At 46.7% G+C, this 13251-nt stretch overlaps 1 protein-coding gene across 2 annotated transcripts in view; it reads right to left on the minus strand.

The window, feature by feature from the left end:
- The window catches only part of rfc2 (replication factor C (activator 1) 2), a 49337-nt gene that overhangs the window by 26948 nt on the left and 9138 nt on the right, over positions 1 to 13251 (minus strand). For both annotated transcript variants that reach the window (XM_038813657.1, XM_038813656.1), the window contains exon 2: positions 3233 to 3302. In XM_038813657.1, the coding sequence (XP_038669585.1) occupies positions 3233 to 3302 (70 nt within the window). The remainder of the gene's footprint in view (positions 1 to 3232; positions 3303 to 13251) is intronic.

The raw sequence follows: 13251 nt of genomic DNA on the forward strand, positions 1-13251 counted from the left end.
GGGAGAACGTGCAGACTCTGCAGAGTGACCGAGCGGGGAATCGACCTGGGATCCTGGGGCTGTGAAGCCACAATGCTAACCACTGTGCTACAGTACAACATCTGTCTGGCTTCTGCCTACCAATCCAGTGACCCAGCAGTCTCTCTTTATAAGTGCTCGAAGCATTTACACAAACAATGCCATTCAACTGTGTATCTTCACAATTAACATACCATTAACACTTAATGCCAATGCAGAGGCTACAGTTGACAAAAACACTTTAAAAATCCTCCATATTTGAACTGATTTCATCAACATTAGGCACAATAATTGGAAACTAAAATGGAAAAATCTGACATGCATCTGGTTGCCAATGGTTTAAGTTTGTATAACTAACGGAAATAACTCAGCGAGTCCCATTTTCATTTCCAGATCACTGCAGCTTCAATTCTGCTCCAGATCAATCTGTGTTTATTCAATCCAACTGTTCCATTAGTACAGTTGGAAAATGGGCCTCGTCCCGATGATAAAGCTGTGCTGTCGTTGTTCAGGGTAACCAGCTCTTGCATTTTGACAATGGCGAAGAATGCAAGAAACAATTGAAGAAATAATTTTTTTTTTTTTTTTAAAAGGAACTCCTCCCCCAGCCACAGGCTGCTATTATTTCCTGAGCAAACCTAACGATAGGGTAAACATCAGGAAAATTGAAAATCTTCCCATTTTAAATTCTCAAGTGCTGAATTAAACTTCAGGATCATAAACGAGCATCCCTCGCGTGAAATAAATCACATTTTTATAATCTCTTTAGTCTGTGAGTGATTAGTTTACTATTTGACCAGTTATTTTTCATAATAGCATGTTGAATGGGTCACAACATTCCACCTCAAAATGTAATTAATAAAACACCATTGGGAAACTTTGTAAATGTGAAGCCCAATTATAATGCATTATTATTTATACTGCAGGAACACTTGTAATTGCAAGTTTTGCTTCAAAAGCCCACTCCTATAATTCATCATGCATAAGTTGATCATCTTGCGCTTAGATAAGTGACTTTGGAAGTCCAAAAAGGCTATAGCAGGAACAGTCAAAAACACAACTCTGTGCCTCTTCGATACATGAGAGGGATACACAAGTTCCCTCCCTCAATAATTCACCCAATTAACCTCATACCGCTTCAAGTCTGACTCTGTACAAGGAGGGTATATGGCCTCCCAAAAAAGTTCATTAAGTTTCGTCCACACCCATCCCAGCTTCCCCAGAGTTTATAAAACTCATAGATCCATTGATCATTTTTGAACCATAGATATTGAATGGATAAGGGCGGCATGGTGGCACAGTGGTGAGCACTGCTGTGAAAATCGCTTATTGTCACGAGTAGGCTTGAATGAAGTTACTGTGAAAAGCCCCTAGTTGCCACATTCCGGCGCCTGTTCGGGGAGGCTGTTACTGTCTTAACAGCACCAGGGACTCTGGTTCAATTCCGGCCTTGGGTGACTGTCTGTGTGGAGTTAACACTTTTTCCCTGTGTCTGCATGGGTTTCCTCCCAGAGTCCAAAGATGTGCAGGTTAGGTTAAGGGGTTATTGGGATACAATGAGAAGTGGAGTGCACTTTCAGTGGGTCGATGCAGACTCGATGGGCCGAATAGCCTCCTTCTGCACTGTAGGAATTATACAATTTAGTGATATACCTTTATGTCCAGCGGAGGATGTGAAGAACCCAAACGTTGCAGAATAGTACACTGTGCTGTAAAGATTTTGATTTGTAACAGAAGAACTCAGATCTGCTGACTCAGTAGAAATCAGAGGGATTGCGTTTGACTAGTTGGCTGGTGGCCAATGGATTGGCCAAAGACTGTATTCTGTCCAAAACAAACAGTGATTGGCTTCAGTCAGGTGGGAAGTTTTCAAAAGACCCAGGGATCAGAACTCTCCTGGACGCCGGGAAAAGAATCTCTCTCTCGTTTTCTCCTAAAAGGTTTCCTGCCTGCTGGTTTTTGAATTTGCAGAAGTCTGGAGATCCTGATGAATCATAGAATTTGCAGTGCAGGAGGAGGCCATCGAGTCTGCATCAGCCCTTGGAAAGAGCACCCTACTTATGCCCACGTCTCCACACTATCACTGCAACCCAACCTAAACTTTTGGACACTAAGGGCAATTTAGCATGGCCAATCTACCTAAACTGCACGTCTTTGGACTGTGGGAGGAAAAAATTGTGCTTTAATGCATATCCTAGTGATTGTAGTTATTGGGCAGCCAAAGCCTTCGGGGTATTTTCTAAGAATGAATAGTTAATTTCAATTGTGTTGCGATTCCAGATGAAGTGGAGCTGGAATTGACTGCATACTAGCCTAGGGGATCGTAACATAATTTTGGGCCTCTGCTCCATGATCTTTGGAATCAAACCTGGGACCCTGGCACTGTGAAGCAACAGTGCTAACCACTGTGCTACCGTGCCACCCTTGGGGAATGAATTGGCAGGAGTGAAGGTTATAGCTTCACCCATGATTACAGAGAGTCCGAAGTAAGATAAGAAGCCAAAACAGTTACAGGAACAATTTCCAGATATTTTTTCATTGTGCCTGGTGACCAGAGCAATGGCTAAGCAAAGTTCATCACCAAAGATTAAAGACACTTCACAATCCGATGGTAGAGAAGCCGAAGCTACCCTTGAAAAAGATGATCATTCTGAGGAAGTATTTGGTAGGACTTCATTAAGAGGCCCAGGAGGCAGATCCAGAGATACATAGATTAGCACAGTCAGCTCTCACAGACGTTGAGGAATTCCAAGGTGCTCTTACATTAAGGACGGAGTTCTGATGAGGAAGTGAAGACATCCTCATAGACCTGTGGACTAGGAATGGACGGGTGTTCATCAAATAGTGGTACCTCTCAAATACCGTAGAGAAGTACTGCGGATACCACGTGATTGGGACAAGGGATTGGATTTCTTTACTATTTGCCACCAGAGATTCTGCGAATGAATCTACTGGAAAAAAGCTTTGACAAAGAGGATGCTGCAAGACCTGCTGAGATTTTCCAGCATTTTCTCTTTCGTAGTGAACCTACTGGGTTCAGCCCATTTGAATCAGTTTGTAGCTATGAAACACAGGTCCATTAAAATTGATGAAAGAGGAGTTTCTAAAATAGCAGGACGAATTCTCAATTTTGGATTACGTGTTCAGCCTCATTGTCAAAGAGAGGAGAGGGTTGGAGTTGGCGTGAAGGAAACAAAAAAGTGCTGAAAACTACCTCCAACCTGCTGACGGTTTCTTCATTCCCCACAACTTCATTCAGTTTCAGTGGTCTGTATTTCTCAACCCTGTTTAACAAAGTAAAAGGAGATATTTTTTTAATCCAGGTTTTTATACCTTGAAAAGATTATGTCCTAATAATTTGCATTAATAATATGTAGGAAAAAACTCTCACAAGATACATCAGAGGAAAGCGAGTTGAGAGATAGCCAAGGAATTGCTGTTCGGAAAGCTTGTTAAAGATGGACAGGGAAGACAGACAGGGGTTTTGATAGGAAATTCTAAGTAGTATGGTTCTGCCTGGATGGATCAAGCAGAGGGAATTGGAAATGTTGCAGAGGTTTGGTGGAATGTAGGATCAGGAAGAGGCCATTCAGCCCTTTGAGCTTGCTCTGCCATTCAATCATATCATGGCTGATTTGTTTCTAATCTACCCAACCAGTTTCCTGACACTCGATACCCGCGCTGAACAAAAATCCACAAATCTGTTTCCTAATGGTCAACTTGTCAAGCCGTAACAGTTTTAGGGGAATTCCAGATTTTCACTACCCACTGAGTGACATTGCCTCTGCTTTTCCTGGATCCAACAGCACCCAAGCTGGACATCATCCAGGAAAAAGCAGCCCATTTAATTGGCACCCATCCATCACTCAACATTCACTCAAATGATGCACAGTGGCTGCAGTCTATCATCTACAAGGTGCACTACAGCAAATTCTCAAGGCTCCTTCAACAGCACATTCCAAATCCACAACCTCTACCGCTTAAAAGGACATCGACTGTCAGGAAAGAGATTATGTCCTCTAGTACATAAGTTAGAATAAATTGCACTTGTTTAATTGACTGCACCAATATATAAAGCGGATACAGATGCAACTGTTTTGTTGTTGGAAGATACGATTACTGAACACAGTGAACTTGGGAGTCGAAGAAGTCATGACTTGCTTCCTTGTTCTTATTATAGTTACAATCAGAACTTAACAATGGTAGCAGAGAATGGTTTCTGCCTGTAAGAAAAAAGGATTGCAAACTAAGATTTCTTCAGACAAAGGGCTATATTCTGAATTCTAACTTAAAGAGTGATTTAGAGTGACTTGGAAAACAAATGACGGAATCCAAGGTAGTGTGTCGTGATACGAGTACCCATCATTCTCTCAGAGGGTCAACCCTATGACCAATGAAAGAATGATGTTCCCATGTGGACATGGAGTGCAAAATTGGAGAGCGGTCAGTTCAGTCAGTAGGTTTAGCATTGAACACATGCATAAGAGATAAAAACTGTTGAAAGAACATCGCATAATAGGAAAGAGATTATCGAGGACTACCAGTGGCGGCTGTGAAGGAGTAGGTCGCACATTTGGTGGCTCCCGCTCAGGTCGGACCTTTGGACCTTTTCCCCCAATTTTTTGTCGGACTTTATTCGGTAAATTGATGGTGGAGGCAATTGTGAAGTGGATTCCTACATCAGTGCATGGAGAGGCGGACCAGAAGTGCTCGCAAAGGAAGAAATAGGCGAACAGAGAAGGCTTGGGCTGAGGCTAAAACTGCAGCGGGAGAAAGCATGGCGGACGACCGGGGTCCAGGCTGGACAACCCAGCGATCGACGGAACAGCTGATGCAGTTCATACAGGAAGGCTTCACCAAGCAGAAACAGGAATGCTTGAACACAATTAAGGAATCGACTGCGTGGCTGGAACTTAGACTGGATGCTGAAGACCGGGCGATCCGGAAAGTGGAGAAGGCGCTGACTGAGCAGTGGAGTTGGAGGTGGGGATACTGAGAGACTAGCAGAAAAGGCTCCTGAAGAAGGTGGAGGACCTAAATAGGTCCCGCTGGCAGAACTTGAGAATCGTTGGTCTCCCGGAGGGGTCCGAAGGAATGGACGCAGGGGCATACATAGCAGGCATGTTCGAAAAGTTACTGGGGGATGGGACGTTCTCCCGACCCTTTGAGGTGGACAGGGCTCACAGAGCGCTCGCGAGGAAGCCGCATGGAGGGACCCCACGAGGGCAATGGTGGCGAGATTCCAAAGGTACCTGGACAAGGAGTGTATTTTACAGTGGGCCAGGCAGACACGGAGCTGTAAATGGGAGAATAGCATCCTGCTTATCTACCAGGATCTGAGTGCGAATGCGGCCAGGAAAAGAGCAGGATTCAACTAGATCAGGGGTGGGCAAACTTTTCCGTGCAAGGGCCACATTCAGAAATTCACAATTTTAAAGGGCCGCATAGTATATTAAGTAAAATAATTAATATTTAAAATAGCCAAAATAAAAGGATTTTAAAGAAAAAAAAAGCAATTAATTTTTATTAATTAATATTTTAAAGTAGAAACTTCACATGAAACACATGTTGTGCCGAGCAATGATCACCCTACTCAAGTCAACGTATCCACCCTATACCAGTAACCCAACAGCCCCCACCATTAAGCTGAAAATTAAAAAAAGCTGCATAAAGACCTTTGGCGGGCCGCATGCGGCCCGCGGGTCGTAGTTTGCTCACCCCTGAACTAGATAAAGTAGATCCTTTTCAAGAAAACGGTTAAGTTTGGACTGCTGTATCCGGCCCGTCTTTGGGTCACGTATGAGGAGCAACATTTTTATTTTGAGTCTCCCGAGGAAACGATGGACTTCGCTAGAAGGAAAGGGCTGGTGGTGGACTGAGGTCTTTCAACTTTGCTGCAGCGCTCATGTTAAAAAAAAGTTTCTTGTTATTCAGACATTATTTGTAATGACTTCTGTATCGATTTGGGGCCTGTTGCAGAGCTGTGTGAGTTAAATTTTGCATTTGCACTGATGGGCGGCAGAGGTGTGGGGGGTGGGGGGGGTGGGGAAGAGAGAGAGAGAGGTGAGCAGATGTGTTATGCTTGTTGAAGGGGTGGGTTTACAGGTGGCGCACCTTAGAGTAACTGATCAGATTAGATAAAGGAAGAGATGGGTCGGACAGGATTTTCACTCGGGGCTGGACTCTAAGCCTAATCGCGATCCTGATTAACAAGCAAGTGTCATTCGAGGCGGGAAGAATAGTTGCGGATGTGGGAGGCTGTTACATTTGGTTAGTGGGAAGCTGGAAGGGCTACCGGTGGTACTCATGAATGTGTACGCACCAAATTGGGATGATGTGGAGTTTATAAAGAGGATGTTGGGAAAGATCCCAGACCTGGATTCGCACAAGTTGATCATGGGGGGGGATAGGAGACTTTAACGCAGTCATTGACCCAGGGCGAGACCGGTCGAGCTCAAGGACAGGTAGGGTGCCAGCAATGGCAAAGGAGCTAATGGTGTTTGTGGAGCAAATGGGGAAATGGGGGACAGGACGGGACCCATGGAGATTTGGGCTGCTGAGAGTGAAGGAGAAAGTGTACTCCCGGATTGACTTTTTAAATTCTGAACAGGGCTTTACTGACCCCACACTGGGATGACCTACAGGTTAGCAAGAAGGGTGGCCAACGCCCGCACTGGAGACTGGACTTGGGACTTTTAGCGGATGAGGTGGTGTGTGGGTGGCTGAGGAAATGTATTCAGAACTACCTGGAAGTTAACGACATGGGTGAAGTTTCAGGGGTGGTGGTCTGGGAGGCATTGAAGGCAGTGGTAAGAGGGGAGCTGATCTCGGTACAGGCCCACATGGAGAAGGCAGACAGAGCAGAGATGGACCGACTGATAAAGGAGATAGTGCAGATTGACAGGAGATATGCGGCGACCCCAGAGGCAGGGCTTCTAAGGGAGCAACGGAGGTTACAGGCGGAGTTTGGCTTGTTAACTACAAGGAAGGCGGTGGAGCAGCTGAGGCAGGCGAGGGGGCCGATTTATGAATACGGAGAGAAGGCCAGCAGAATGCTCACGCAGCAGCTCAGAGGGAAGCAGCCAGGGAGATTGGGAAAGTAAGGGACGGGGACCTGGTCGGAGATTCAGCAGGAGTTAATAAGGCGTTGAAGGAGTTTTACAGCAGGTTGTATGAGTCGGAACCCCCAGCTGGGCCAGAGGGGATGAGGCAATTCTTTGGGGGGGGGGGGGGGGGGGGGGCTGAGGTTCCCGAAGGTGGACGAAGGGTTGGTAGAAGGGCTGGGGTCCCCAATCGGGTTGGAGGAAATAGAAGAAGGGCTGAAGGCCATGCAGTCGGGTAAAGCCCCGGGCCGGACGGGTACCCAGTGGAATTTTATAAATCATTCTCTGGGATATTGGGGTTGCTGCTGATGAGGACATTTACTGAGGGAAGGGAGCGAGGGGTGCTGCCCCCAACTATGTCAAAGGCCACTATCTCATTGATCCTGAAGCGGGACAAGGACCCGGAGCTTTGAGGGTCCTACAGGCCAATCTCCAGGCTAAATGTAGACGCAAAACTGTTGGCCAAAATCTTGACCTCTAGGATTGAAGACTGCGTTCCGGATGTGATTGGGAAGGACCAGACAGGATTCGTTAAGGGTAGGCAGTTGGCGGCCAGAATGTGATCATGATGCCCCCAGAGGGTGGGGACGTGGAGGTAGTGGTCGCAATGGATGCAGAGAAGGCATTTGATCAGGGGGAATAGGGATAACTGTGGGAGGTACTGGGACAGTTTGGATTTGGGCGGGGCTTCATGGACTGGGTCAGACAGCTGTATCAGGCTCCTGTGGCGAGCGTACGGACGAACAGGTCAACATCGGACTATTTCAGGCTGCACCGGGTGGATGAGGCAGGGATGCCCCCTCTCCCCACTGCTGTTTGCGCTGGCCAGAGAGCCACTGGCAATTGCATTGACAGCCTCAAGGGGCTGGTGGAACACAGAGTCTCACTGTACGCAGACGACCTGCTCCTATATGTTTCGGACCCACTAGAAGGGATGGAAGAAATGATGAGTATTCTGGGGGAATTTGGCCGGTTTTCGGGTTATAAATTGAAATGGGGAAAAGTGAGATGTTCACGATCCAGGCAAGGGGCAGGAGAGGCGATTGGGGAAGCTGCAGTTGAGGGTGGTAGGGGAAAGCTTTCCAGGTGGCACGGGAATTGGAAGGGCTACACAAGTTAAATCTGGCCCGACCAGTAGACCAAACTAAGGATGATTTCCGAAGGTGGGACGCGCTCCCGTTGTCACTAGCTGGGAGGGTGCAGACAGTGAAAATGATGGTCCTCCCGAGATTCCTGTTTGTGTTTCAGTGTCTCCCCATCTTTATTAAATTGTCCTTCTTTAAACGGGTCAATAAGGTAATCACTGGATTTGTATGGGTGGGTAAGACCCCGCGAGTAAAAAAGGGGATGCTGGAGCGGAACTGAGGGGAGGGCGGGCTGGCGCTGCCTAACTTTAGTAATTATTATTGGGCGGCGAATATCGCCATGATTAGGAAGTGGGTGGTGGTTGGGGGGGGGCAGTGTGGGACCGAGTGGAGGCAACATCATGCAAGGGCACTAGTTTGGGGGCATTGGTAACGGCACCTCTGCCATTCCCGCCGGCACTGTATTCCACCAGCCCCATGGCGGTGGCGGCCCCGAGTCTGGGGGAAATGGAGGAGGCATGTGGGAGCAGAGGAAGCATCGGTCTGGTCTCCAATCTGCTATAATCACCGGTTTGCCCCGGGAAGGCTGGATGGAGGGTTCCGGAGAAGGCAGGAGAGCAGGGATTGAGAGGATGGGAGGTATGTTTATAGAGGGGAGCTTTTCCAGCCTGAGGGAGTTGGGGGAGAAATTTGAATTGACGAGAGGGAATAAGTTTAGGTATCTGCAGGCGCAGGACTTCCTACGAAAACAGGTCTCAACCTTCCCGCTCCTACCGCCAAGGGGGATACAGGACAGGGTAGTTTCCAGAATGTGGGTGGGAGAAGGGAGGGTTTCTGACATTTACAAGGAACTCATGGGGTCAGAGGAGACGCAGACCGAGGAGTTGAAACGCAAATGGGAAGAGAAGTTAGGAGAGATAGAGGATGGTCTCTGGGCAGACGCGTTGAGTAGAGTCAATGCATCCACATCATGTGTCAAGCTCAGCCTGATACAGTTTAAGGTCGTTCACTGGACCCACATGACAGTGGCCCGGATGAGCAAGTTCTTTGCGATAGAAGATCGGTGCGCAAGGTGTGCAGGAGGGCCAGCGAACCATGTCCATATGTTCTGGGCATTCCCGAAGCTTAGGGAATTCTGGCAGGGGTTTGCGGATGTCAGGTCCAAGGTGTTGAAAACAAGGGTGGCACCGAGTCCAGAGGTGGCAATTTTCAGGGTGTCGGAAGACCCAGGAATCCAGGAAGAGAAAGAGGCAGAAGTTCTGGCCTTTGCTTCCCTGGTAGCCCGGAGACGGATACTATTAGTTTGGAGAGACTCAAAGCTCCCAAAGTCGGAGACCTGGCTAGCTTTCTCTGTTTGGAGAAAATGAAGTTTGCCTTGAGAGGGTCAATGTTAGGATTCGTCCGGAGGTGGCAGCCGTCCATCGACCCCTTTGGGGGAAATTAATCGTCAGCAGAAGCGGGGGGGGGGGGGGGGGAGGGGGGGGGGTTTAGTTTAGAGTAGGGCGTTAGTAAAGGTGGGACCTGTGAGGAAGAAAGAAGGCTTTTGCACTATGTTTATATTTTCATGTACATTGTTTGTTTCTTCTGTTGTTGTTATAAAACCATAAATACCTCAATAAAATGTTTATATAAAAAAAAAAGGAAAGAGATTATCCAGTCGCAGTCCAGAACAAGATATAAGGCAGGATAGAGGGTGCAGCTTAACAAGGTCAAATATTATGGTAGTCTCGGAATGCTACAAGGAACAGAAATCCATATGATAGAGAGGTCTTAGTGGCTTCCAACAAAATGATAAATTAATAAAAGATGCAGAACTGAAAAGTTGGAAATAATTTGGGATGTATATGGAGATCCCAGATGCGGGCCAATGAGTTCTATCTCAATGATCAGGGTTTTTCAAAGTCTGAGTCGCGGAGCTACGGTTTTTTGTGTGTCCAGCGCCGGATTTCTGGATTCTTCTTGCTTCCTGTGATAGAATCACACTGCTCTCCTGCTCAGGCTTCAAGAGAGAATACAAGGTAAAGTTTTAATTGAAGGATTTTGTTTTTTTTGATGCCCCCCCCAGCTTTCCTCACGGTCAAGCAGGAATTCCAGCTGCTGTGTTTTAATGCAGCCAACAGCTTTATTTGAAAAGTAATTGTGACAGGATTTTGAGTTTGAACCCAGTCACATGTCCACCCTCTCATTCTGTTGTAAGTGATTCCCACGGTGCAGTGCTGAAGACACATGAGCAATGGGGTTATCATCCCGAGCACTGGCTGATTTGTATCCGGGAATAGCAGCTTGGATAGATACGTTAATTATTCGCAGCATTTACTGGCAGCTGAGTGGTGTGTGGACTTCTAGTTCAGGACCAGAGATAGTCATTAGTGAGAGAATAATGGTCTCAACAAAAGGATGACACATTCTTTCCATTCCCTCCAGATTTAGTTTTTATTTCTGAAAAAGTGGTGGAAGAATTAACTCTTAGCAGGCAACATGTACAGAATGGGTGAGAATTTGAAAACTTGTTCAGTCCAGCTTCTTCCCCACAGCTACAAGACACCGCATCGACTCCCCTCGGATCGATCTGTTCCCTGTAAGAACACTATTCACGTCGCCCTGTGCTGCTCCTGCTCATGTATTTGCTTTGTTTGGCCCCTTGTTCCGCACTGTAACCAATCACTGTTTGTCGATGTATCATTTGTCAATGTTCTCTGTTGATTATTCTTTTGTCTACTACAGGGGTGGGCAAACTACGGCCCACCAAGTCATTACAAAAAAAAAAAAATTTTTTTGAAAGAAATTTTTCTTTTTAATTTTTTTTAAAGGTTAATGGGGGGGCTGTTGGGTTACTTACTGGTATAGGGTGGATACGTTGACTTGAGTAGGGTGATCATTGCTCGGCACAACGTCGAGGGCCGAAGGGCCTGTTCTGTGCTGTACTGTTCTATGTTCTATATGAGGCGCCCAGAATCATAACCGGGTGAAGTAATTATTTTACTTAATATACTATGCGGCCCTTTAAAATTGTGAATTTCTGAATGTGGCCCTTGCACGGAAAAGTTTGCCCACCCCGGTCTACTATGTACGTACTGTGTACGTTCCCTCGGCCGCAGAAAAATACTTTTCACTGTACTTCAGTACATGTGACAATAAATCAATTCCAGGATTGGAAGATTGGAATGAAGGTACAGAAGTAAACTATTCTTCCTCATTTCTGCTCTGTCATTTAATGAGATCATGACTGGTCTGTATTTTCACTCCATCTACTCACCTTCGATCCTTAAAACACTTACTAAACAAAAGCTATAAGTTTCAGTTTGGAAATTTGCTGTTAATCCCAGCTTTAACAGTTGTTCGTGGGAGGGAGATCAATATTTCCACCTTCCATCTTGAATGGCAGGAGGTTGGGAATCTAAGCACAGTGAGAAGACTAAGAGAAACAAGGACAGCAATAAAAGAACAGTAAAATGCAAAAACAGTAGACAAGGTAATAAGGGAGAGAGAAAAACAGGACAATAGTGCAAAGAAAAGTAACATTGATTAAAAGAGGTAAAAAGATGGCTTCTGGTGACATAATGTAAGAGCGAGACACACAAAAAGTGACTCCAGACAGGGTCTTTGTTATTGATCCCGTTTACTGAATTTTACGGGGCGTTTTGGTGTCCAAGCTGGGGTTGTTGAGTGGGTGGACTGTTTCCCGATGGTTGTATGTTGAAATCGTCGACTAAAAAGCCAAATACTAAGACTCAGGAGGGTAGCCCATCAAAGGAGGGGGGACAAGGAAAGATGGTCGCCACGCCCATTACATTGGCTGTGGTAATGGCGCAGGAACTCGAAACATTCGGCAAACAGATGGACAGGCAGTTGGAGCGGCAGGGTCTGGACATTAAGAAATCCTTCAAAATCAGTGTCGAGCAAGCTTTGGATCTGATCCCTGAGCAGATGGTGAGAGCTTTGAACATGATGCAAGCCCAAGGTGAGACGGTGAAGGGGGTGGAGGTCTTGTCACTGCACGAGGCCCAATTTGCCTCGCTAGAAGCAGAATTGCTGCGGGTGGCGGACGGCAATAAAGACCCGAGGAGAACAGATCACAGCAGCTAAACCTCAAGTTGGTAGGACTGTGAGGCGGGTGTGGAGGGCTCGAAACCGACACAGTATTTTGCCCAAATGATTTCTCGATTGGTGGAAGGGGACCACGTGGGGTTAGTGTCCATCTTAGAAGGGCCTGGGACCCAGGAAATTAAAATACATTGGGTTAGAAATCAGGCAGTGAGCACGGTGGCGCAGTGGTTAGCATTGCTGCCTCACGGTGCCGAGGTCCCAGGTTCGATCCCAGCTCTGGGTCACTGCTTAGAACATAGAACACTACAGCGCAGTACGGGCCCTTCGGCCCTCGATGTTGCGCCGAACTGTGAAACCATCTGAAGCCTATCTGACCTACACTCTTCCATTTTCATCCATATGTCTATCCAGTGACCACTTAAATGCCCTTAAAGTTGGCGAGTCTACTACTGTTGCAGGCAGGGCGTTCCACACAAATACTACTCTCTGAGTAAAGAAACTGCCTCTGACATCTGTCCTATATCTACCACCCCTCAATTTAAAGCTATGTCCCCTCGTGTTGGTCATCACCATCCGAGGAAAAAGACTCTCACTGTCCACCCTATCTAACCCTCTGACTATCTTATATGTCTCTATTAAGTCACCGCTCAGCCTTCTCCTCTCTAACGAAAACAACCTCAATTCCCTGAGCCTTTCCTCGTAAGACCTTCCCTCCATACCAGGCAACATCCTAGTAAATCTCCTCTGAACCCTTTCCAAAGCTTCCACATCCTTCCTATAATGTGGTGACCAGAACTGCACGCAGTACTCCAGGTGCGGCCGCACCAGAGTTATGTACAGCTGCAGCATGACCTTGTGGTTCCGAAACTCAATCCCCCTGCTTATAAAGGCTAGCACACCATATGCCTTCTTAACAGCCCTATTAACCTGGGTGGCAACTTTCAGGGATTTATGTGCCTGGATGCCGAGATCTCTCTGTTCATCTACACTACCAAGAA

The sequence above is a fragment of the Scyliorhinus canicula genome, chromosome 12 (assembly GCF_902713615.1).
Source record: "Scyliorhinus canicula chromosome 12, sScyCan1.1, whole genome shotgun sequence".
Taxonomy (NCBI): Eukaryota; Metazoa; Chordata; class Chondrichthyes; order Carcharhiniformes; family Scyliorhinidae; genus Scyliorhinus; species Scyliorhinus canicula.